The sequence below is a fragment of the Schistocerca piceifrons genome, chromosome 7 (assembly GCF_021461385.2).
Source record: "Schistocerca piceifrons isolate TAMUIC-IGC-003096 chromosome 7, iqSchPice1.1, whole genome shotgun sequence".
Classification (NCBI taxonomy): Eukaryota; Metazoa; Arthropoda; class Insecta; order Orthoptera; family Acrididae; genus Schistocerca; species Schistocerca piceifrons.
In genome coordinates this window covers 316,233,386-316,257,699 of record NC_060144.1, presented here as the reverse complement: position 1 = coordinate 316,257,699, position 24,314 = coordinate 316,233,386, and the positions used below count along the sequence as shown (strand labels likewise).

General features: G+C 44.2%; 1 protein-coding gene across 1 annotated transcript in view; it reads right to left on the bottom strand.

Annotated features, from left to right (window-relative positions):
- Positions 1-24,314, bottom strand: part of LOC124805647 (nose resistant to fluoxetine protein 6-like) — a 179,796-nt gene that overhangs the window by 44,258 nt on the left and 111,224 nt on the right. Inside the window, exon 6 of the mRNA XM_047266213.1 lies at positions 10,138-10,321. Coding sequence (XP_047122169.1) covers positions 10,138-10,321 — 184 coding nt within the window. The remainder of the gene's footprint in view (positions 1-10,137; positions 10,322-24,314) is intronic.

Sequence of the window (24,314 nt, the reverse complement as noted above, 5' to 3'; positions counted from 1 at the left end):
TTCTTTGCTTAGTAGAGATAACCGTGGTGTGGTGCATTATGCTCTTGGAATTTGAACTTACCACCATTTTTTGGGGGTGTGGGGGTGTGGCACTTTCCCGCCAAAATTCAAATATCCCGCCATCTTGGGTAATGGTACTTGCATCATCAGCTGACGTCATGGCTTCCATCTTGGATCAACTGACGTCACAGACGCCATCTTGGATGATGTCATCAACTGACGTCAGTTGATGAAGTCATCGCCGCCATCTTGGATAACGGTACTTTGGTGTCGTACCGCCCTTGTCCCAATACTAATGTAGCGAATAATGCTGTACTATGATCTGAAATGTGTACCACACTAGTGGAAGTTATTCGTTAACTCAATTGAATCCTCATCCCATTTTCGTTTTTAAACTGAATATAGTTATATCGTCCAATGTCAGTGTGCAGATGCAAAATATCCATATTCTCGATGTTGCGTCGACTATCATCATTCTGAAGTAACATAGATTTCAAAATCGAGATTCGTTTCGTAATTTCATTTGAATGGAAGGGGAGATTTTTTCGAAGCTGCTCACCATCATTGAAAAAGATATTACTGAAAGGATACAAACATGAGGAAGTCCATAAAACCAAGAGATAAGTTTATGTACATTTCACAAAAAGTTTCAGAAGAGTAAAAACTTCCTGTGTGTAACTTGTATTTGCTTTCTGACATAGACTGACAGTTACGTTAAGATTTCTCGGCACTGGGGAAACATTCCAGTTGTTGGTCTTTGCAACAAGAATTGCAGCAAATACATTATTTATAAAATTTAACTTCTACTGCTGCAGGTAATACGAAGAGCGTTCAAATAACTAATGCAACACATTTTGTCGTGAGTCGTCGTAGAATATTCCCTCTTTAGCCGCTCTAGTTTCATGAAGTTCCGATAGATAGCGGCGCTATCGTCGCTTTCAAAATAGCGCCTGTAAAATATATCCACAGGCGCTGGGTGAATGTCTATGGAAACCTGACGGTCAACAAATGCATGGTGAGTCGTTGGGCGAGGCGTCTGTCGTCATCGCAGCAAGATCGCACAAACCTGTCCGATCTGCCTCATGGCGGCCGGCCATACACAGCTGTGACTCCTGCAATGTTGGAATGTGCGGACACTGTTATTCGTGGACATTGACGGATTGCAATGAAACACCTCGCTGCTTAACTGAACATCTCTGTTAGTGGCGTTGACACACTTGACCACCAACTGTGGTACTCAAAGGCGTGTGCGCCCTGGATTCCTCGCCGCCTGACAGAAGTCCATAAAGAGCAACGAAGGACCATCTGCGCAGAATTGCTTGTGTACGAGGCTGATCGTGACAATGTTTGATGCAGTTATTTGTGCAGCATGACATTGGCTCCGACATCGACCATTGTAGTGGTATCATGTGGGCATACGAGTACAGACCTCTGTAAGGTGGCATAACGCCATCGCATTGAACGGAGACTGTTTTGAAAGTTAGGGTTTTGTAGCCAAAAGAATGAGGAAAAATATGTGTTGTAGAATCCCGAAAAAAACAAAACCGACCTGCTTTGAGAAACAAAGTGTTGCATTACTTATTGAATGCACCACGTGTTTCTATTTAACCATTAACAAAGACCCAGAATCTACCTGCTTTGAGAAACAAAGTGTTGCATTACTTATTGAACGCCCCACGTGTTTCTATTTAACCATTAACAAAGACCCAGAATCTTTTAGAAAACGAAGCTGAAAATAAATTTTTGGAAGGAGTGCATGCAGCTTACGACGCTATCAGCTTAGTTACGGCTTCACCATGGCAGACACGGCTACTTTTATGGTATACACTGTTTAAAGACTGTATCTACAAAAGTCATTATTTGATTCTTTACTACGACAAATTGTATCCATACGATGCGCTTTTGATGGATCATCATTGTGCCGTAGCAATAAACGGTAAACTTTCGTAGCACACATGTTGTAACAATAAAAACATGAAATACAGGAAGCCTTTATCTACCTATATATAGTTTCTTGTCACTTTATTACGACCAGTTGTAGCTAAAATGCGTTTTCGACAGATTCTCAGTTTGCTGATACTTTGAAACAGCTTATATTCATACCACGTACTCTATGATAAAGAAAACCCGCCAAATATGTAGTTCAACTCAGTACAATATGGCGGCTCGTAAGTTCTGCTTGTGAGGTAAAACGATGTCGCCTGTTACTGGTCACGTTCCTCTCCACGGGGCAAATATCGGACATGCCAGCTTCTTCATTTCAAGCTCCGCAGTGTAGGGGAACGTGGAATTCCCCGCTGTGCCGTCACCAGCTCCTCGTCCACGCGAGTCCTCACGTCCCGTGCGAGGACGCCTTTAAAGACAACCGACCGTCAGCGCAACATGAACCTATAACCATCTGTCCTAAGCATGGATGCTCCTTCATTTTGAGTGAATGGGGGCGTCATAACAGATGCATACAACTAGGCAAATTCAGGTGGAAGGTCTTGGTTTAGCTATGTGGTAGCAGCCTGGGAACGCAGCTGAACACTATTTTCGACGCCAGCTCCGGTGGCGACAGGTCGGCGCGACATTATATCGCCAGACGGAGCTGCGCTTTTGCAGAGATGGAGCTTCGCGGTTGGCTATTTTCGAACCCGAGCACTGGGATGCGGTTCTTCAAAATTTCAGCCGTTGAACTGAATGGAACATTTTAGGCCGAGAGAAGCGGAAATCTGTTCTCCTGTCATCTGATTGGAACAAACGCTTGCACTTTCTAAGAGAAGCAGTTTGGGGATTGGTCAACACGTCCCCAACTTTTGTCATTCTCTGTATACAGAGGCGAGGCAGCTGAAGTTGAACCGAATTCGGTATCTGATCGCTCACGAAGCACTTCTTGCAACGTTCACCCAATTGGTTATCATGATTCTTTTTGCTATGAGTCACGAACTGGCCTCGATGGCTCAGTTAGTAATGGAAAGTGGCGAATTTTGCTTACGAATTTTTGTATGAGAGTAATTGCGCGTCCGTGTTGCGCTCCCTCAATCTACTCTTCCCTTTGATGATAAATGATCGGAGCGTTAGTATTGTTTGATCTTGTGGAGCCATAGGATTGGTGTTTTTATGTGTGTCCCTAGTAAATATAGTCTCAGGAGTACTCTCCATTTGTGAAATAATTGACAATAATGCAGCTACACAGTTCGTTAAATCTCGCCTCAAAGCGCTCGCCATCACGTTTCTACATGTCCTGTAATTAACATCGTGAACCCTGTAAGAGAAAATTATTTGATATGTTTTGCAAAGTGTTACCTCTGATCGGTCGTTCTGGAGGTCACATATTAAAATTCTGTTGCTCTGTTTTCCCTTTAGGGTAGAGGCTACGGCTAAAATCAATCAAAATTCGTGGCAATTCAGACAGTTTGGCTCTCAAGGCTGCAGAAATAATATTAACTACAGTATTTGTGAAGGTTAGCACTAAGCTCCGCAAAATACTTGTTGTAAGGTGAAGTGCACCATTTTTATTCCTATTATGCTTAAGAGAACGCAAAATGCGGAAGGATACGAACACATTTTGCAGAGCTGTGTAAAGCGTATAGTATAAGAATAGTTCGGAGGCGATATAACAACATGACAATGCATCCTCTCATAAAGCGACACGTGTGGGGCAGCGGTGCGGACAGTAACGTTCTTGAAATGGACTGGCCTTCCCAAATTACCGAGTTTTGCCCAATGGAACACCTTTGCGATGGGTCAAATCGTCGAATAGGCTCCAGACCCCAGTGTCTAATGTCAATACCTTCTCTGTCCCACAGACATTCAGTCGCCTCATTAAAAATGCCCACAGTAGAATTCAAGCCATCATAATGGCGAATGGTGGACACGCCTCTTATTAATGTCTAGTAATAGGTGTTCGGATAATTTTGATCAGAGAGTGAGGAAGGTATCGTCGTTGGACGATCCTAATGAAATAAAGAAAGTACTTAGTGTAATGAATGACAGCTCCTTTTTAAACTGGGATGAATGCAAGATAATACCTTCCAACCCAGATTGCTTACTAGTTAGTTTCCTTTCAAGAGTGTGCTAGTGCAACAGCTCCATACTTAACAATACAACCTCTCGCTCGACGAAAGATTTGCACCCAAAGATTGGACAGTTGCACAGGTCATGCCAATATTCAAGAAAAGCATTATGAGCAGTTCACTAAATTACAGGCCCATATCATTAACGTCGATATGCAACAGGATTCTGGAACGTATACAGGGTATTTAAGGAACCATTTGCACTCGAGCACAGACAATATTTAATTTAGTTAACTTAGATTATATGTATCGATTTTTTAAGACAAGAGAATGCAAAATAAAGCAATAAACACCGCTCTCTCGTCACAGCCAGTAGGCATCATCACTCTCATGTCATTCGTTGTCTTAGGAGGACATATTATTTTGTGCGGCTCCACAGTAAGCCATTTGAAATTTATTTGCAGAAAAGAGGCGCAGAATTAATAAGTCGCCCTCATTTGTGAATTATCTGCAATTATTTAGATAGAATTTTACGTGTCATTTATATCGCAATGTATATGTTAAAATGAATATATGTTTTATTTAATCGTATGCTTTTCTTTGTTTTAGTAGTTTTAGTCACTCCATTTTCATGATTGAAGCTGAGGTCAGATATGAGCTTTGTCTACAAAAAAAATGCATAATGAGCCCTGGCTACGTTCCGTACATCTTCGGACGTGCGAAGCTCGACAAATTCACGGCTTAAAATTTTAATCCCTCAATTACTTATCCAAACTAACAATTATTATTATTACAAATTATTATATATTTTATTTTATTTTTTATTTGTTACAGGTGTTACAAAAAGGTACGGCCAAACTTTCAGGAAACAGTCCTCACACGCAAATAAAGAAAAGATGTTATGTGGACATTTGTCTGGAAACGCTTAATTTTCATGTTAGAGCTCATTTTAGTTTCGTCAGCATGTACTGTACTTCCTCGATTCACCGCCAGTTGGCCCAATTGAAGGAAGGTAATGTTGACTTCGGTGCTTGTGTTGACATGCGACTTATTGCTCTGCAGTACTAGCATCAAGCACATCAGTACGTAGCATCAACAGGTTAGTGTTCATCACGAACGTAGTTTTGCAGTCAGTGCAATGTTTGCAAATGCGGAGTTGGCAGATGCCCATTTGATGTATGTATTAGCACGGGGCAACAGCCGTGGCGCGGTACGTTTGTATCGAGACAGATTTCCAGAACGAAGGTGTCCCGACAGGAGGACGTTCGAAGCAATTGATCGGCGTCTTAGGGAGCACGGAACATTCCAGCCAATGACTCGCGACTGAGGAAGACCTAGAACGACGAGGACACCTGCAATGGACGAGGCAATTCTTCGTGCAGTTGACGATAACCCTAATGTCAGCGTCAGAGAAGTTGCTGCTGTACAAGGTAACGTTGACCACGTCACTGTATTGAGAGTGCTACGGGAGAACCAGTTGTTTCCGTACCATGTACAGCGTGTACAGGCACTATCAGCAGCTGATTGGCCTCCACGGGTACACTTCTGCGAATGGTTCATCCAACAATGTGTCAATCCTCATTTCAGTGCAAATGTTCTCTTTACGGATGAGGCTTCATTCCAACGTGATCAAATTGTAAATTTTCACAATCAACATGTGTGAGCTGACGAGAATCCGCGCGCAATTGTGCAATCACGTCATCAACGCAGATTTTCTGTGAACGTTTGGGCAGGCATTGTTGGTGATGTCTTGATTGGGCCCCATGTTCTTCACACCTACGCTCAATGGAGCACGTTATCATGATTTCATACGGGATACTCTACTTGTGCTGCTAGAACATGTGCCTTTACAAGTACGACACAACATGTGGTTCATGAACGATGGAGCTCCTGCACATTTCAGTCGAAGTGTTCGTACGCTTCTCAACAACAGATTCGGTGACCGATGGATTGGTAGAGGCGGACCAATTCCATGGCCTCCACGCTCTCCTGACCTCAACCGTCTTCACTTTCATTTATGGGGGCATTTGAAAGCTCTTGTCTACGCAACCCCGGTACCAAATATAGAGACTCTTCGTGCTCGTATTATGGACGGCTGTGATACAATACGCCATTCTCCAGGGCTGCATCAGCGCATCGGATTCCATGCGACGGAGGGTGGATGCATGTATCCTCGCTAACGGAGGACATTTTGAACATTTCCTGTAACAAAGTGTTTGAATTCACGCTGGTACGTTCTGTTGCTGTGTGTTTCCATTCCATGATTAATGTGATTTGAAGAGAAGTAATAAAATGAGCTCTAACATGGAAAGTAAGCGTTTCCGGACACATGTCCACATAACATATTTTCTTTCTTTGTGTGTGAGGAATGTTTCCTGAAAGTTTGGCCGTAGCTTTTTGTAACACCCTGTATTGTGTTCGAACATTGTGAATTACCTCGAAGAGAACGGTCTATTGACACACAGCCACACGAATTTAGAAAATATCGTTCTCGTGAAACGCAGCTAGCTCTTTATACACACGAAATTTTGAATGCTACTGACAAGGGATTTCAAATTGATTCCGTATTTCTAGATTTCCAGAACGCTTTTGACACCATATTTCACAAGCGGCTTTTAATCAGACTTCGTGCTTACAGATTATCGTTCCAGCTACGCGACTGGATTCGTAATTTCCGGTCAGAGATGTTACAGTGCGTAGTAAATGACGGAAAGTCACCGAGTAAAACAGAATCGATTTCTGGCGTTCCCCAAGAGAGTGATAAAGGCCCTCTGCTGTTCGTTATCTATACACACACATCAACAAAAAAAAAAAAAGTTTTGCATCACCCCAGTTCCCAGAACTCCTGAAGATAGACGTTGGCTGCGGATACTGTATCACTGACACAGTCCCTTTGACGCCGGCCGTAGTGGCCGAGCGGTTCTAGGCGCTACAGTCTGGAACCGCGCGACCGCTGCGGTCGCAGGTTCGAATCCTGCCTCGGGCATGGATGTGTGTGATGTCCTTAGGTTAGTTAGGTTTAAGTAGTTCTAAGTTCTAGGGGACTGATGGCCTCAGAAGTTAAGTCCCATAGTGCTCAGAGCCATTTTTTTAGTCCCTTTGACGGTACAGACGTGTCATTAAACCCGCCGAAAGATGTAAACAATCATGCATAAGCATCGCCTAACAGACGGAGGGGGTCCGACAGCCGATCAGTCCCAGTCATTTCACCAGGAAGGAGGTACACGGCTCGTGTTGTCTGTAGTTCAACCATGCCTAGACGGTCAATACTGATGTTCGATCGCGTCTTTATTGTTACTTTGTGCCAGGAAGGGCTCTCAACAAGGGAAGTGTCCAGGCGTCTCGGAGTGAACCAAAGCGATGTTGTTCGGACATGGAGGAGATACAGAGAGCCAGGAACTGTCGATGACATGCCTCGCCCAGGCCGCCCAGGGGCTACTACTGCAGTCGATGACCGCTGCCTACGGATTATGGCTCGGAGGAACCCTGACAGCAACGGCACCATGTTGAATAATACTATTCGTGCAGCCACAGGACGTCATGTTACGACTCAAACTTTGCGCAATAGGTTGCATGATGCGCAACTTCACCCCCGACGTCCATGGCGTGGTCCATCTTTGCAACCACGACACCACGCAGCGCGGTACAGATGAGCCCCACAAAAGCCGAATGGACCACTCAGGATTGGCATCACGTTCTCTTCACTGATGACTGTCGCATATGACTTCAACCAGACAATCGTCGGAGATGTGTTTGGAGGCAACCCGGTCAGGTTGAACGACTTAGACACACTCTGTCCAGCGAGTGCAGCAAGGTGGAGGTACCCTGCTGTTTTGCGGTGGCATTATGTGGGGCCGACGTACGCCACTGGTGGTCATGGGAGGCGCCGTAACGGCTGTACCATACGTGAATGCCATCCTCCGAAGAATAGTGCAACCATATCGGCAGCATATTGGCGAGGCATTCGTCTTCATGGATGACAATTGGCGTCCCCATCGTGCACATCTTGTGAATGACTTCCTGCAGGATAACGACATCTCTCGACTAGAGTGGCCAGCATGTTCTCCAGACATGAACCGTATCGAACATGCGTAGGATAGATTGAAAAGGGCTGTTTATGGACGACATGACCCACCAACAACTCTGAGTGGTCTACGCCGAATCGCCGATGAGGAGTGGGACAATCTTGACCAACAGTGCCTTGATGAAGTTGTGGATAGTATGCCACGTCGAATACAGACATGTATCAATGCAAGAGGACGTGCTACTGGGTATTAGAGGTACCGGCGTGTACAGCAATCTGCACCACGACCTCTGAAGGTCTCGCTGTATGGTGGTACAACGTGCAATGTGTGGTTTTCATGAGCAATAGAAAAGACGGAAATGATGTTTATGTTGATCTCTATACCAATTTTCTGTACATGTTCCAGAACTCTCGGAACCGAGGTGATGCAAAACTTTTTTTGATATGTGTAAATGATTTAGGAGACAATCTGAGTAGCCGTCTTAGGCTGCCTGTGGATAATGCTGTCGTTTACCGTTTAGTTAAGTTATCAAAAGATCAAAACCAATTGCAAAACGATTTAGAAAAGATTTCTGTGTGGTGCGAAAATTGTCAGTTGATCCTAAGTAATGAGTGCTAAAAATAATCGGTTAAACTGCGGTTACACGATAAATCAATCAAATCTAAAGGCCATAAATTCAACTAAGTATCTAGGAATTACAGTTACGAACAACTTAAATTGGAAAGAATACACAGAAAATGTTGTGGTGGATGACGAACCAAAGACTGAGTTGTATTGACAGGACACTTATACGACGCAACAGATCTACTGAAGAGTTTGCCTACATTACGATTGTGCGTCCCCATTTGGATTACTGCTGCGTGGTGTGGGATCCTTACCAGATAGGATTAACGGGTGCATGCAGAAAGTTCAGAGAAGGTCAGGACGTTTTGTTCAAATGGCTCTGAGCACTATGGGACTCAACTGCTGACGTCATCAGTCCCCTAGAACTTAGAACTAGTTAAACCTAACTAACCTAAGGACATCACAAACATCCATGCCCGAGGCAGGATTCGAACCTGCGACCGTAGCGGTCTTGCAGTTCCAGACTGCAGCGCCTTTAACCGCACGGCCACTTCGGCCGGCGGACGTTTTGTATTATCGAGAAATAGGGGGAGAGAGTGTCACGGAGAGGATACAGGATTTGGGATGTAGATGAGTAAAACAATGGCGTTTCTCGTTGCGGCGGTATCTTCTTACGAAGGTTCAGTCACCAACTTTCTCCTCCGAATACGAAAATAGTTTGTTGACGTCGACCTCCATAAGGAGAAACGATCATCATAATAAAATAAGGGAAATCAGTACTCCCACGGAAGGATATAGTGTTCGTTTCTTCCGCGCGCCGTTCGCCAGTGGAATAACAGATAATTGGTGAGAAGGTGGTTCGATGAAGCCTCTGTCAGGCACTTATGTGTGATTTGCAGAGTAGCCATGGAGATGTTGATGGAGATATAGAAATAACCTGACTGTGTCCGATTACAGTGTTAGTGGTGAGCATATTGAGCACGTCACATCGTATTAGTATTTACTGGCAGTACCGAGATGTGATGTGAAATGGGACAGACACGTAAAATTAGTATTGAAAAAGGTGAGTGGAACACCTAGATTTGTTGAAACGGTTCTGTGAAAGTGTAGTACATCTGTAAAGGAAACTGGATGGAAGACTATTTATAATCCGACTTGATTGCAAAAATGTTTATTCACATGACCGGTTTCGGTTCCTCTAGAACCATCTTCAGATCTGCACTTTCGTGACACACCATGTGAAGGTTGTTGAGTGTGGACAGGTTACTCCTGTAACCGAAATCGCAGATCTGAAGATGGTTCTAGAGGAACCGAAACCGGTCATGTGAATAAACATTTTTGCAATCAAGACGGATTATAAATAACATTGTATAAAAAGTGATTGCGGTATCCCTGCAGACATTATGTCTGTTTTTGCTATGGATGCAAGGTGGTAGTGTGACAAATTCTACAGCTTTGTTTTGGCGCTTTGAGATAATTATTAGCATGTTTCAAGTAAGGGAGTGTTAGTGCGAGGTACTATTACTGAATGACTTGTGCCAGCAACTGACCTGCGCGTCCCTTTTCGCAGGCGTAGATGACCCAGGCGATGGACAGAGACCAGGCGAGCGGCCGCAGAGAGGCGAACAGCGCAGCCTCCAGCCTGCTGTAGGGCCTGTGGTAGCTGAGGTGCAGCCCGTACGTGGCGAACAGCGCCAGAGCCGTCGACGCTGCCCAACAGGCACTCACCGCCACCTGGAAAAGGAATTTAGCTCCATCAACATAAATAGCTGATACCTAGGATTACTGCGCGAAAGTGATACTCTAACCTCATTAGAGCCAACTGAACATTACAATACTGTGAGATAACGCTTTTTCTGATCTCCTCTTGAGGGCAAAATTCGACTGAAATCCGCGTGTATTTTACTTTAGTATACCGTGTGGTCCATTGTAGGTGACCGGGCCAAATACACTCCTGGAAATTGAAATAAGAACACCGTGAATTCATTGTCCCAGGAAGGGGAAACTTTATTGACACATTCCTGGGGTCAGATACATCACATGATCACACTGACAGAACCACAGGCACATAGACACAGGCAACAGAGCATGCACAATGTCGGCACTAGTACAGTGTATATCCACCATTCGCAGCAATGCAGGCTGCTATTCTCCCATGGAGACGATCGTAGAGATGCTGGATGTAGTCCTGTGGAACGGCTTGCCATGCCATTTCCACCTGGCGCCTCAGTTGGACCAGCGTTCGTGCTGGACGTGCAGACCGCGTGAGACGACGCTTCATCCAGTCCCAAACATGCTCAATGGGGGACAGATCCGGAGATCTTGCTGGCCAGGGTAGTTGACTTACACCTTCTAGAGCACGTTGGGTGGCACGGGATACATGCGGACGTGCATTGTCCTCTTGGAACAGCAAGTTCCCTTGCCGGTCTAGGAATGGTAGAACGATGGGTTCGATGACGGTTTGGATGTACCGTGCACTATTCAGTGTCCCCTCGACGATCACCAGTGGTGTACGGCCAGTGTAGGAGATCGCTCCCCACACCATGATGCCGGGTGTTGGCCCTGTGTGCCTCGGTCGTATGCAGTCCTGATTGTGGCGCTCACCTGCACGGCGCCAAACACGCATACGACCATCATTGGCACCAAGGCAGAAGCGACTCTCGTCGCTGAAGACGACACGTCTCCATTCGTCCCTCCATTCACGCCTGTCGCGACACCACTGGAGGCGGGCTGCACGATGTTGGGGCGTGAGCGGAAGACGGCCTAACGGTGTGCGGGACCGTAGCCCAGCTTCATGGAGACGGTTGCGAATGGTCCTCGCCGATACCCCAGGAGCAACAGTGTCGCTAATTTGCTGGGAAGTGGCGGTGCGGTCCCCTACGGCACTGCGTAGGATCCTACGGTCTTGGCGTGCATCGGTGCGTCGCTGCGGTCCGGTCCCATGTCGACGGGCACGTGCACCTTCCGCCGACCACTGGCGACAACATCGATGTACTGTGGAGACCTCACGCCCCACGTGTTGAGCAATTCGGCGGTACGTCCACCCGGCCTCCCGCATGCCCACTATACGCCCTCGCTCAAAGTCCGTCAACTGCACACACGGTTCACGTCCACGCTGTCGCGGCATGCTACCAGTGTTAAAGACTGCGATGGAGCTCCGTATGCCACGGCAAACTGGCTGACACTGACGGCGGCGGTGCACAAATGCTGCGCAGCTAGCGCCATTCGACGGCCAACACCGCGGTTCCTGGTGTGTCCGCTGTGCCGTGCGTGTGATCATTGCTTGTACAGCCCTCTCGCAGTGTCCGGAGCAAGTATGGTGGGTCTGACACACCGGTGTCAATGTGTTCTTTTTTCCATTTCCAGGAGTGTATTTCACGAAATAAGCATCAAACGAAAAAACTAAAAAGAACGAAACTTGCCTAGCTTGAAGGGGGAAACCAGATGGCGCTATGGTTGGCCCGCTAGATGGCGCTGCCATAGGTCAAACGGATATCAACTGTTTTTTTTTTTTTTAAATAGGAACCACCATTTTTTATTACCTATTCGAGTAGTACGTAAAGAAATATGAACGTTTTAGTTGGACCTCTTTTTTCGCTTTGTGATGGATGGCGCTGTAATAGTCACAAACATATGGCTCGCAATTTTAGACGAACAGTTGGTAACAGGTAGGTTTGTTAAATTAAAATACAGAACGTAGGTACGTTTGAACTTCTTATTTCGGTTGTTCCAATGTGATTCATGTACCTTTGTGAACTCATCAGTTCTGAGAACGCATGCTGTTACAGTGTGATTACTTGTAAATACCACATTAATGCAATAAATGCTCAAATTGATGTCCGTCAACCTCCATGCATTTGGCAATACGTGTAACGACATTCCTCTCAACAGCGAGTTTCGCCTTCCGTAATGTTCGCACATGCATTGACAATGCGCTGACGCATGTTGTCAGGCGTTGTCGGTGGATCACGATAGCAAATATCCTTCAATGTTCCCCACAGAAAGAAAGCCGAGGACGTCAGATCCGGTGAACGTGCGGGCCATGGTATGGTGCTTCGGCGACCAATCCAACTGTCATGAAATATAGTATTCAATACCACTTCAACCGCACGCGAACTATGTGCCGGACATCCATCATGTTGGAAGTACATCGCCATTCTGTCATGCAGTGAAACATCTTGTAGTAACATCGGTAGAATATTACGTGGGAAATCTGCATACATTGCACCGTTTAGATTGCCATCGATAAAATGGGGGCCAATTATCCTTCCTCCCATAATGCCGCACCATAAATTAATCCGCCAAGGTCGCTGATGTTCCACTTGTCGCAGCCATCGTGGATTTTCCGTTGCCCAGGAGTGCATATTATGCCGGTTTACGTTACCGCTGTTGGTGAATGACGCATCGTCGCTAAATAGAACGCGTGCAAAAAATCCGTCATCGTCCCGTAATTTCTCTTGTGCCCAGTGGCAAAACTGTGCACGCCGTTCAAAGTCGTCCCCATGCAATTCCTGGTCCATAGAAACATGGTAGGGGTGCAGTCGATGTTGATGTAGCATTCTCAACACCGACGTTTTTGAGATTCCCGATTCCCGCGCAATTTGTGTGCTACTGTTGTGCGGATTAGCCGCGACAGCAGTAAAACACCTACTTGGGCACCATCATTTGTTGCAGGTCTTGGTTGACGTTTCACATATGGCTGAACACTTCCTGTTTCATTAAATAACGTAGCTATCCGGCGAACGGTCCGGACACTTGGATGATGTCGTCCAAGATACAGAGCAGCATGCATGGCACACGCCCGTTGGGCATTTTGATCACAATATCCATACATCAACACGATATCGACCTTTTCCGCAATTGGTAAACGGTCCATTTTAACACGGGTAATGTATCACGAAGCAAATACGATTCGCACTGGCGGAATGTTACGTGATTCCACGCACTTATACGTTTGTGACTATTACAGCGCCATCTATCACAAAGCGAAAAAAGTGGTCCAACTAAAATATTCATATTTATTTCCGTACTACACGAATATGTAATAAAAATGGGGGTTCGTATTTTAAAAACGCAGTTGATTTCCGTTTGACCTATGGCAGCGCCATATAACGGGCCAACCATAGCGCCATCTGGTTTCCCTCTTCAAGCTAGACACGTTTCGTACTTTGTATTTTTTTGTTTTGACGCTTATTTCGTGAGATATTTGGCTCGGTCACTATCAATGGACCACCCTGTATATACTGATCAGACGGAACACTATGATCATTGGACTACTATAGATATAAACCCGTCCAAGCGATAGCAACGTCACCTGACACGATCCATCTGAATTTGACCAAGGGCAGATTGTGATGGCCCAAAGGCTAGGAATGAGCATTTCGGAAACTGCACGACCTATTGGGTGTTCAAGGAGTGCTGTGGTGAGTGTCTTCACCACGTGGTGAAACCAAGATGAAACCACGTCCACACGTCGTGGAGTAGGGCAGCCACCCCTCATTGCAGATGTCGGATGTCGCGATGTAGGCTGGGCAGCCTGTTAAAAAAGAACAGGCGGCTAACCGTGGCGGAACTAAATCAGACTTTAATGCTGGCCAGAGAACAGGTATGTCTGAACACACAGTGGACCGAACGCTCCTAACGATGGGCCTCCGCAGCCGACGATTCCTCCGTGTGCCAATGTTAACATCACGACATCGGCAACTACGACGGAAATGGGCACGTAACCATCGGCACTGGACACTGGACGTCGGCGTAGTGGGCAGAGCGTTGTATGTTCTGATGATACCTTCTTCATCTCGCCTATGGGAAGGCGTGAGTCTGTCGTCTTCCTGGGGAACAAATGGTTCAAATGGCTCTGAGCACTATGGGACTTAACGTCTGTGGTCATCAGTCCCCTAGAACGTAGAACTACTTAAACCTAACTAACCTAAGGACATCACATACATCCATGCCCGAGGCAGGATTCGAACCTGCGACCGTAGCGGTCACGCGGTTCCAGACTCCAGGTGTACAGCTCCTTGATACTTGTACTGCAGAATTGAGACAAGCTGGCGGCGGCTCCATTATGCTCTGGGGAACATTCAGGTGGGCATCCACGGGTCCAGTGGAACTCGTGCACGACATCTTGATGGCCAAGGAGTATCGTACACTGGTTACAGACTTCGTACACCTCTTCATGACGAACGTGGTTTTAGACGGCAGTGGCATTTTTCAACAAGATAATGCAATTAGCCATGTCACAAGGCCAGGTATGTGATGGAGTGGCTCGAGTCACACAATAGCGTGTTCTAATTGATGTGCTGGCTCAACCAAATTGCCAAATTTGAACCAGATCAAACATATCTGGGATGAGACTGAACATGGCGTCAGAGCTCATCGCCCCTTCTCAGGAATGTTTGGGGATTAGACAACTTGTGTGAGCAGATGTGGTGCCAACTCCTTCCAGCAACCTAGTAAGGCCTCATTGCTTCCATGTTATGGCGCGTCTCCGCTGTTATCTGTGCCAAAGTTAAGCATACTGGCTATTAGGTAGGTGGTCATAATGTTCTAGGTGATCAGTATAACAGAGATTATGCTAACTGACCCATCACTTGCAAACAAAATTACGATAGAAGAACAAAAAAATATATAGTTGATAAATTTAAATATTTAGGTGAAATTATAACTTACAATCTAAGTGGTAATCCATCATGGCAAAACAGAACAAAAAACTGACGAAAGCAAATTACATTAGAAAAAACACATACAACAAGAAAAGCCTATCCATGGATGCAAAACTAAGACGTAATAAAACAGTTACACTACCAGAAATAACTTATGCAGCTGAAACCACCCTCAAAACAACTAATACAGCAGAAACTGACAAAACAATAAACATAGAAACAAGAATAATTAGGACATACATAAATAAACAATATCAAGTAAATGGTCCATGGAAAATAGCTTCAAATGAGCGCAACTAGGAAATAATATATCTCATTCTTTGGACATCTGATGACAAAACCAGGAAACAGAATTAGTAAGAGAATAATAGAAAAATTGTGGAGTACTAAGAGGAACACTAAATGGATCAAAGAAATGAAGTAAGACATAAGAGAACTCGAAATCACAGCAGATGTGACAACAAAATAAATGGAAATGGTGCTATACTTTAACCTCTTACAGTTTTGCGATGGTTTCGTATTAGCGAAGTTGCTAAATTTCAGGCAAAATCTTTTATTAGCCGTAACTCCGTAAGGAGTTAATTTTCTGTATTGTCCAGTGAAAGAACATAATAAGAACAGTGTATTTAAATGAAACCACATAGTAACTATTGTAGTTTCTAAATTATTTATGAAATATGCATGCTTTTCAAATTTACGACAGTGGAACACGTCGATTTGGTGTTTATTTATGGCATATGTGATGGTAATGATACGACTGCAGTTAACGAATAACGCGTACGTTATCCAACTGGGAAGATACCGAATGCACGAACCGTTAGCGGAGTATTTCGGATGTTACGGGAAACAGGTTCTCTACCTAGCGTTCATAATCAGTACGACGCTCGATTCGTGAAGAAGATGGTGAGGATATTATGGATGCTGTTCAACGTAGCCTGGGTACAAGTACACGACGTATGTCTAAACGATTTGCCATTTCACGAGCTAAGGTATGGCGTACACTGAAGTACAATTTGTATCCTTACCATAAACAAAAAGTGCATCATTTACATCCGGGAGATCCTGCCCTTCGCAAGGAGGTGTGTAACTGGTTAAATACTAACCGGTGGTTACACAAATACAGTTTATTTACTGATGAGGCATAGCTTACTCGAAATGGTGTAAACAATTTACGTAACGAGCACATATTGTCTGAGGAGACCAAGAGATGAATACACTAAGCAGATTCAGAAGGATTTAGGTTGCAGTAGGTACTGGGAGATGAAGAAGCTTGCACAGGACAGAGTAGCATGGAGAGCTGCATCAAACCAGTCTCAGGACTGAAGACCACAACAATATTGTCTGAGTCAAACCCACACGCAACAGCGCAACGCAATTTCCAGCAGCGATTTAGCATAAATGTGTAGTGTAGTGTAATAAACACATACTTTATTGGACCATTCATTTTCCTAGAACGTCTAACTGGCGAGACGTACTTACAATTCTTTTAAGAAGAAATACCACGCTTGCTCGAAGAAGTTCCACTTGCTACACGATTGCAAATGTATTTTCGACAATACGGCGCGCCTCCACATTTCTCCAACGCCGTTACTACACATTTAAATGAATATTTTTCCCAGAAATGGTCTGGTCGTGGTGCTACACGTCTGTGGCCACCTAGATCTCCCGATTTAACACCAGTGGATTTTTGTGTATGGGGATGGATGAAAGACATAGTTTATGAGGGCAAAGTCAACACACATGGGGCGTTACTTGCTCGCATTGTGAATGTAATAGACGAAATTAAGAACAGCCCTGTCAAACTGAAACGAGCACCAAAATCTGTTCATACGCGTGCAGCTAAATGCATCGAACTCGGTGGAGACATTTTTGAACATTTATTGTGAGTGTATTGCAAAAATGTATGTACACAGTACAACTTCATTAACAGTGAACTTTGTTTTTTCCGGTTTAACATGAATTCCCGTGTGCTATGGTATTAATAAAAGCAGATTATCTGACACATTCAAACAGCTTCAGTTAACTTCCTTACCATCATTTTTCCAAAAATTAAATCCTCTACAACTTCTGTTGAAAACTTTGTGCAATTGTCTGGAATTTAAAAAACTAATTGGGCCAAATAGTTAATAAATTAAAAATTTTACCAAATTGCGTCTTTCCTTCTCTGGATGTTCTGGAAAACTACTGCAGATACACGTCTGGGACATGTTTTATTAGATTCACCAGATCAGTGACAACAAAATAAATTAAAATCGTGCATTACTTTAACCTCGTAACCGTTTTCGAAACCTTCATATTTGCGAAGTTGCTAAATTTCAGGCAAAATCTTTCATTAGCTGTAACTCCGTAGCTAAACATTTGCGGACCTATGTTTATATGAACTATTTTCTTCAGTTTTACTTGTAGAATAACATATTAAAATATGTGCATATTTTCGTGAATCAATCTGTACATAAATGATCTAGTAGAAAGCGTCGGAGCCGGCCGCAGTGGCCGAGCGGTTCAAGGCGCTTCAGTCTGGAACCGCCCGACCGCTACGATCGCAGGTTCGAATCCTGCCCCGGGCATGAATGTGTGTGATGTCCTTAGGTTAGTTAGGTTTAAGTAGTTTTAAGTTCTAGAGGACTGATGACCTCAGATGTTAAGTCCCATAGTGCTCAGAGCCATTTGAACCAAAGCGTCGGATGCTCTTAAAGGCTATTCGCAGATGATGCAGTTGTCTGTGCCAAAGTAGCAACGCCAGAAGATAGTACGAATTTGCCGAACGACCTGCAGAGAATTGATGACTGGTGCAGGCTCCGGCAGTTGATCCTGAACATAAATAAATGTAACATATTGCGCATACATAGGAAAAGAAATCCACTACTGTACAGCTACACTATTGATGACAAACAACTGGAGACAGTGTCTGCCGTAAAATATCCAGGCGTAACTATGCAGAGCGACCTTAAGTGGAATGATCACATGAACCAGATAGTGGGAAAAGCAGTCATCAGACGCAGAAGTATCGGAAGAATCTTAAGGAAATGTAACTCATCCACGAAAGAAGTGGCTTATAAGGCGCTTGTTGCTCTGATTCTTGAGTACTGTTCATCTATCTGGGATCCCTATAAGGTAGGACTGATAGAGGAGATCCAACGAAGAGCGGCGCGTTTTGTCACAGGAACGTTTAGCTGGCGAGAGTGCGTTAGGGAGATGCTGAACGAACTCCACTGGCAGACGTTACGAGAGAGGCGTTGTGCATCACGGAGAGATTTACTATTGAAATTTCGGGACAGCATTTTTCAGGAGGAGTCGGACAATATATTACTTCCCCCCTCCCCCCATCCTCTAAGCAATACATCTCCTGCATTGACCACGAGGAGAAAATTCGAGAAATTAAAGCCAATACAGAGGCTTACCGACAATCATTCTTCCCACGCACTGTTCACGAGTGGAACAGGGTTGGAGGGATCAGATAGTGGTACCGAAAGTAACCTCCACCACACACCATAAGGTGGCTTGCAGAGTATGATGCAGACGTAGGTGTAATGCAGCAGAGAGCCGACTGCCTTTATACCCAGTTCCACACTCTACCACCTGAATCGCTGATGTACTGAACTGCTGACATCAAATGCGATATCATTTGACTGAATTTGTCGGCATACTGGATTCAAACTATTGCATATATATTATGCACAACTATTCCAACCGACAATATTAATTTTCCTGCAAATATCCATGCCTTTACAGTGATTTCCATTACTGTATGCGACAGAAATTACGATTGCAGAGATCACTCTTCCTATTTTAGAAAGTAGTGAGACTGTGTATAGTTACTGATCGCAGCAGCTGTGCCATAGCCAAGGCAGCTCTCGTAGAACTGCAAGGGGTGCAGAAAGGACCAGGGGCCCGAAAGGGCCAGGACCACGTGATTTCCCGTCAGAAAGGTCACAGTTCGAAGTAATAGACGGAAAGTCATCGAGTAAAACAGATGTAATATCCGGCGCTCGTCAAGGAAGTGTTATAGGCCCTATATTGATCCTGATCTATATTAACAGGATACAATCTGAGTAGCTCTATCAGATTGTTTGCAGATGATGTTGTCATTTACCGTCTTGTAAAGTCATCAGATGACCAAAACGAATTGCAAAATGATTTAGGTAACATATCTGTATGGTCTGTCTAGAGACAGCAGAGGACTTGGAAGGGCAGTTGAACGGAGGGTATAAGATGAACATCAACAAAAGCAAAACGAGGATAATGGAATGTAGTCGAATTAAGTCAGGTGATGCTGAGGGAATTAGATTAGGAAATGAGACACTTAAAGTAGTAAAGGAGTTTTGCTATTTGGGGAACAAAATAACTGATGATGGTCGAAGTAGAGAGGATATAAAATGTAGACTGGCAATGGCTAGGAAAGCGTTTCTGAAGAAGAGAAATATGTTAACATCGAGTAGTGATTTAAGTGTCAGGAAGTCGTTTCTGAAAGTATTTGTATTTAGTGGAGCCATGTATGGAAGTGAAACATGGACGATAAATAGTTTAGACAAGAAGAGAATAGAAGCTTTCGAAATGTGGAGCTATAGAAGAATGCTGAAGATTAGATGGGTAGATCATATAACTAATGAGGAGGTATTGAATAGAATTGGGGAGAAGAGGAGTTTGTGACAAAACTTGACTAGAAGAAGGAATCGGTTGGTAGGACATGTTCTGAGGCATCAAGGGATCACCAATTTAGTACTGGAGGGCAGCGTGGAGGGTAAAAATCGTAGAGGGAGACCAAGAGATGAATATACTAAGCAGATTCAGAAGGATGTAGGGTGCAGTAGGTACTGGGAGATGAAGAAGCTTGCACAGGATAGAGTAGCATGAAGAGCTGCATCAAACCAGTTTCAGGACTGAAGACCACAACAACAACATCTGTATGGTGCGAAAAGTGGAAATTGACCCTGAATAAAGAAAAGTATGAAGTTACTCACATGAGTACTAAAAGAAATCCGCTAAATTTCGATTACTCGATAAGTCACACAAATCTGAAGGCTATAAATTCAACTGAATACTTAGGAATTACAATTACAAATCACCTAAATTGGAGTGATCACATAGACAATGTTGTTGGTGGAGCAAACCAAAGACTGCGATTCATTGGCAGAACACTTAGAAAGTGCAACAGGTCTACTAAAGAGACTGCTTACACCACGCTTGTCCGCTCTGTTCTGGAGTATTTCTGTGCGGTGTGCGATCCGCTTCAGGTGGGACTGACGGATGACATCGAGAAAGTTCAGAGGAGGGCGGCTCGTTTTGTACTATCGCGAAATAGAGGAGATAGTGCCACAGACATGATACATAAATTGAAGTGGCAATCATTAAAACAAAGGCGTTTTTCGTTGCGACGGGATCTTCTCACGAAATTTCAATCACCAGTTTTCTCCTCCGATTGCGAAAACATTCTGTTGGCACCCACCTACATAGGGAGAAATGATCATCACGATAAAATAAGAGAAATCAGGGCTCGCACAGAAAAAATTAAGTGCTCGTTTTTCTCGCGCGCCTTTCGAGAGTGGAACGGTGGAGACAGCTCGAAGGTGGTTCAGTCAACCCCCTGCCAGGCACTTTATTGTGAATAGCAGCGTAATGACGTAGATCTAGATGTAGATGAGACCACAGTGGCCGCCTGCTGTGTCGACCAGTCAGTTCAGGTGGTCGGTCGTCAAGCGCCGTTTGAGGGGATCAACATTTCGGCGAATTGGGGGCGCCTATCTGGCGGGGCCCTCTTAGGTAAACAGCGCATACGCGAGGCTGACATTTATCAACAGGGCGTCTCACGATCGTAGGAAACCGAATGCAAGGTGGGTGGGGGCGAGTAGACGTGGACGTCGGGCTGTGAACATAGAGCATGTAACTAAGTAGAAGAGCCTCTCCCGTGGCGAAGGAACAGAGGCCGTGCGTGTGGACCGCCCACCCCTTGGGTACCTACAATCTAACAGCGCCTAGCGCAGCACCAGTTGCGCTGCTGTTTTCTCTATACTTGCTTTTTTGCTCACTGTACCATCTCGCCTTTCTGTCATCTTTACTTTAGATTTGTTAGTTTAAATCTTAACTATAACTTATTCATTTTACAATTGCCAACGGCAGAACGCTTAACTAAACTTTGTTCACGTACAGACGGGACCAAAGGCGTCTGACAATACCCGACAGTACTCGATGGACACACGTGTCTCGGCGTTGTATGGTCACGTTATGGTCATAGTGCGTTACTACTTATGCGAATCCTTAGCATCGGCTGAAATGGATTGTCACAGTCCAAATATACAGTATCGAAGAGTACGCTCCGATGGAATAGTGTTCATAAATAAACCGATGGAATAGTGTTCATAAATAAAGCAGTTCAATTCTGTTGAGAAGAAAACTGAAAGGCCTGCTACGTTTTAAAAAAAATGTAAAAATGGCATAATTCTGGTTGACGAGGAGGACACTGTAGATGGCGTGCACACTTTCTTAGAATAATGGGATAAAACGAGAAAAGTGTGAAGAAATCTCAACTGTGATCGGAATCCCAACTCCAGTTATTAGATCGGAAAACAACAGTTTCATTTTAATTTCGTACGCTTCTCTCTAGAAGAATGTATAAATAGCAATTGTATTACAAGTTGGCTTCAGAAAGTTTCGGTGACTTGAGAGAATGGATCCTGCTAAAATCAGAAGTCCAATGACGGCTTTTACTCCAGTATCATCAAATATGCATTTCTGCCATTCTTATTCTTTTCTCTGTCTTTATCAATTTTTATGTTTGTACTTATTGTAATAGCACTAATACGTGTGATGTCTATTAGCGCAGAGAAACAAGCATTGAGAGATTTACAAATCTTTGCCGATCCCCTTATTCCAGGAAAAGGAGTTATGATATTGCTCCTTCTACCTTTGACTCTCTGATTGACAGGAACCTTCCTCCATTTTGTACTCTTGTTTTTGCCTATGAAAAAATTGGACAAGTCTGAATCTGCATCATCTGAATCACCAGACTGCTTACTAGTGGTGTTATGTTGAGACTCGATACAGTAGTCTGATACAGAATCGGAAGACAGCCCAACTACACAGGCAGCTTCATCTGAAACCTCCTCAACGAAGCAACTGGAAGCGTCTTCTTCCATCATCTGTTACAAAAATAAAATCATTAATGCGAATTCCAAATTCAAAAGCTTCAAAGTGACAGGAAAGCATGAGTAAACGAATTTACACCTACTTCTTCGACACTGTCTTGTAACGGAAGTGTTGATGTAGGGGTCTAGGAAATCTCCAGCCACTAAATAACTGTCAAACGCTAACAAAAATGAGCAACATACGAATGAAAAATTGGTGACCGAAAATAAATTTAGCTACCATAAATGTGCTGGGGATTTGTCGGACGCCATGTTAACAATTAAAGGCTAAGGGACAGCTTTGTAGTCTGCCGATGGCTTGCTAGTGTCACTATTTAGGGACAGTCCACGTGGAGTTCTGGACACGGAAACCAAGCCACGTTCTGCTTGGTCGATGCTCGGAAACTTTAGAAAAAGAATTATATCATTCGTCGGAACACGCAAGTTTCTGAAGCAGCGGTATCCCACCACTTGTTTTTCCTTTAAATAAATAAAAAAAATAAAAAAAAAACTTTGGCTACACCTATAACAAAAATTCAGCGCAACAGAGAGAAATGTTACAGCCGTAGACTCTCATTGGCTGAGGGTGAGACGTGAGACGATCCGTCAGATTGACTTACATGTAATTCTTGGGAGCATCACGAATGAAGGAATGGCAGAGCGTAAGCTACAGCTTCATTCAAAATTCAGTATTTGAGATTCTAGGTTCAAGATTCACGATTCAGAATTTGACAGAGATATCCAAGATTCATCATTCAGGTTAGAACTTTGAGCTTGCAGAATAGTATGACGCCCATGTCCGTCATTCAAGAGAAGCTCGATGGCCTTCTGCAATCCACCAACTGCTATAGTGCAAGCTCACCACATATTAAGTGTAGGTTCAGGCAGCAATGGGCGAGCAGTAGCAATGATATGACAATAGGTGCCTTTGTATATGCTTCAAGTAACTAGGGACTTACATCGGTCATGCATCTTGAGTTTTCCGGGTCATGCTATTGCTAATTGATCTTCATATATGTTTCACCCCGTCACTTTTCGGAATAGACCCAATCATGACCAATCCAATACCGCACTTGCTGTTCAGTTTGGTATATCGTACAAGAGTCTTCCATTTTTTCCTGGTGTGCCCTTCCCTATTCTATATCATAATGAACTAATGTCTACAGAGTCAGATTACATTCTACACGCATCTCCGATTTGTGAGATAATCCGATTTGTAATTTCATGTCCTGTGTTTACATATGGGCAAACCATGGTTTTAATGAATTCCATTTTAATTTTAGTAGATGAACGTACCCTCCCCCCACACCCGCAATTATTAAATTAACACCAATTTCACAGCTACGATTGATTTGTCGGGGTCACTCACATGTTCGATTTCCAGGTGCATACCTCATTATCATACACATGAACTGTAGTGAGGTGATCTTTATATCGAGAGGGAATGGTCGAAGCAGACCACTGGTTAAATACATTCATGTATAGCACAGTGCATTTTATCTTGGCCAAATCATGAGGCTCAATGTATAGGACAGTCCGAGGTCGTACAGGCGCTGAACTTTGCACTCGTCACTAGGTTACGCTTGTGTCCCGAGGAACTTCTTATGGAAAAAAACACCCACTGCCAAAATTAACCGTGGTGCGCATCGAAGGTCCGAGCATACAGAGAAGTCATACCTCGCAATTAATTCAACTTACGACGAGGTGGCGGAGTGGGACTGGAATGGGAAAAGCGCTAGCGAACTTTTAGAGAGCAGAGGGTTCGGAGTATCGGTAATTTTATCAGCATTTAATTGCACGGCAGGAGAAAAAGTCCACAGTGCTGAGTATATGGATACAGCGTACTCAAACGACACAGGGTGGACGGAAACGGCCAAACTTGGTTTGGCGCAAGTATCCTTCCAAGAGACATCCGAGACAAGGTAGCTGATGGCATTACCG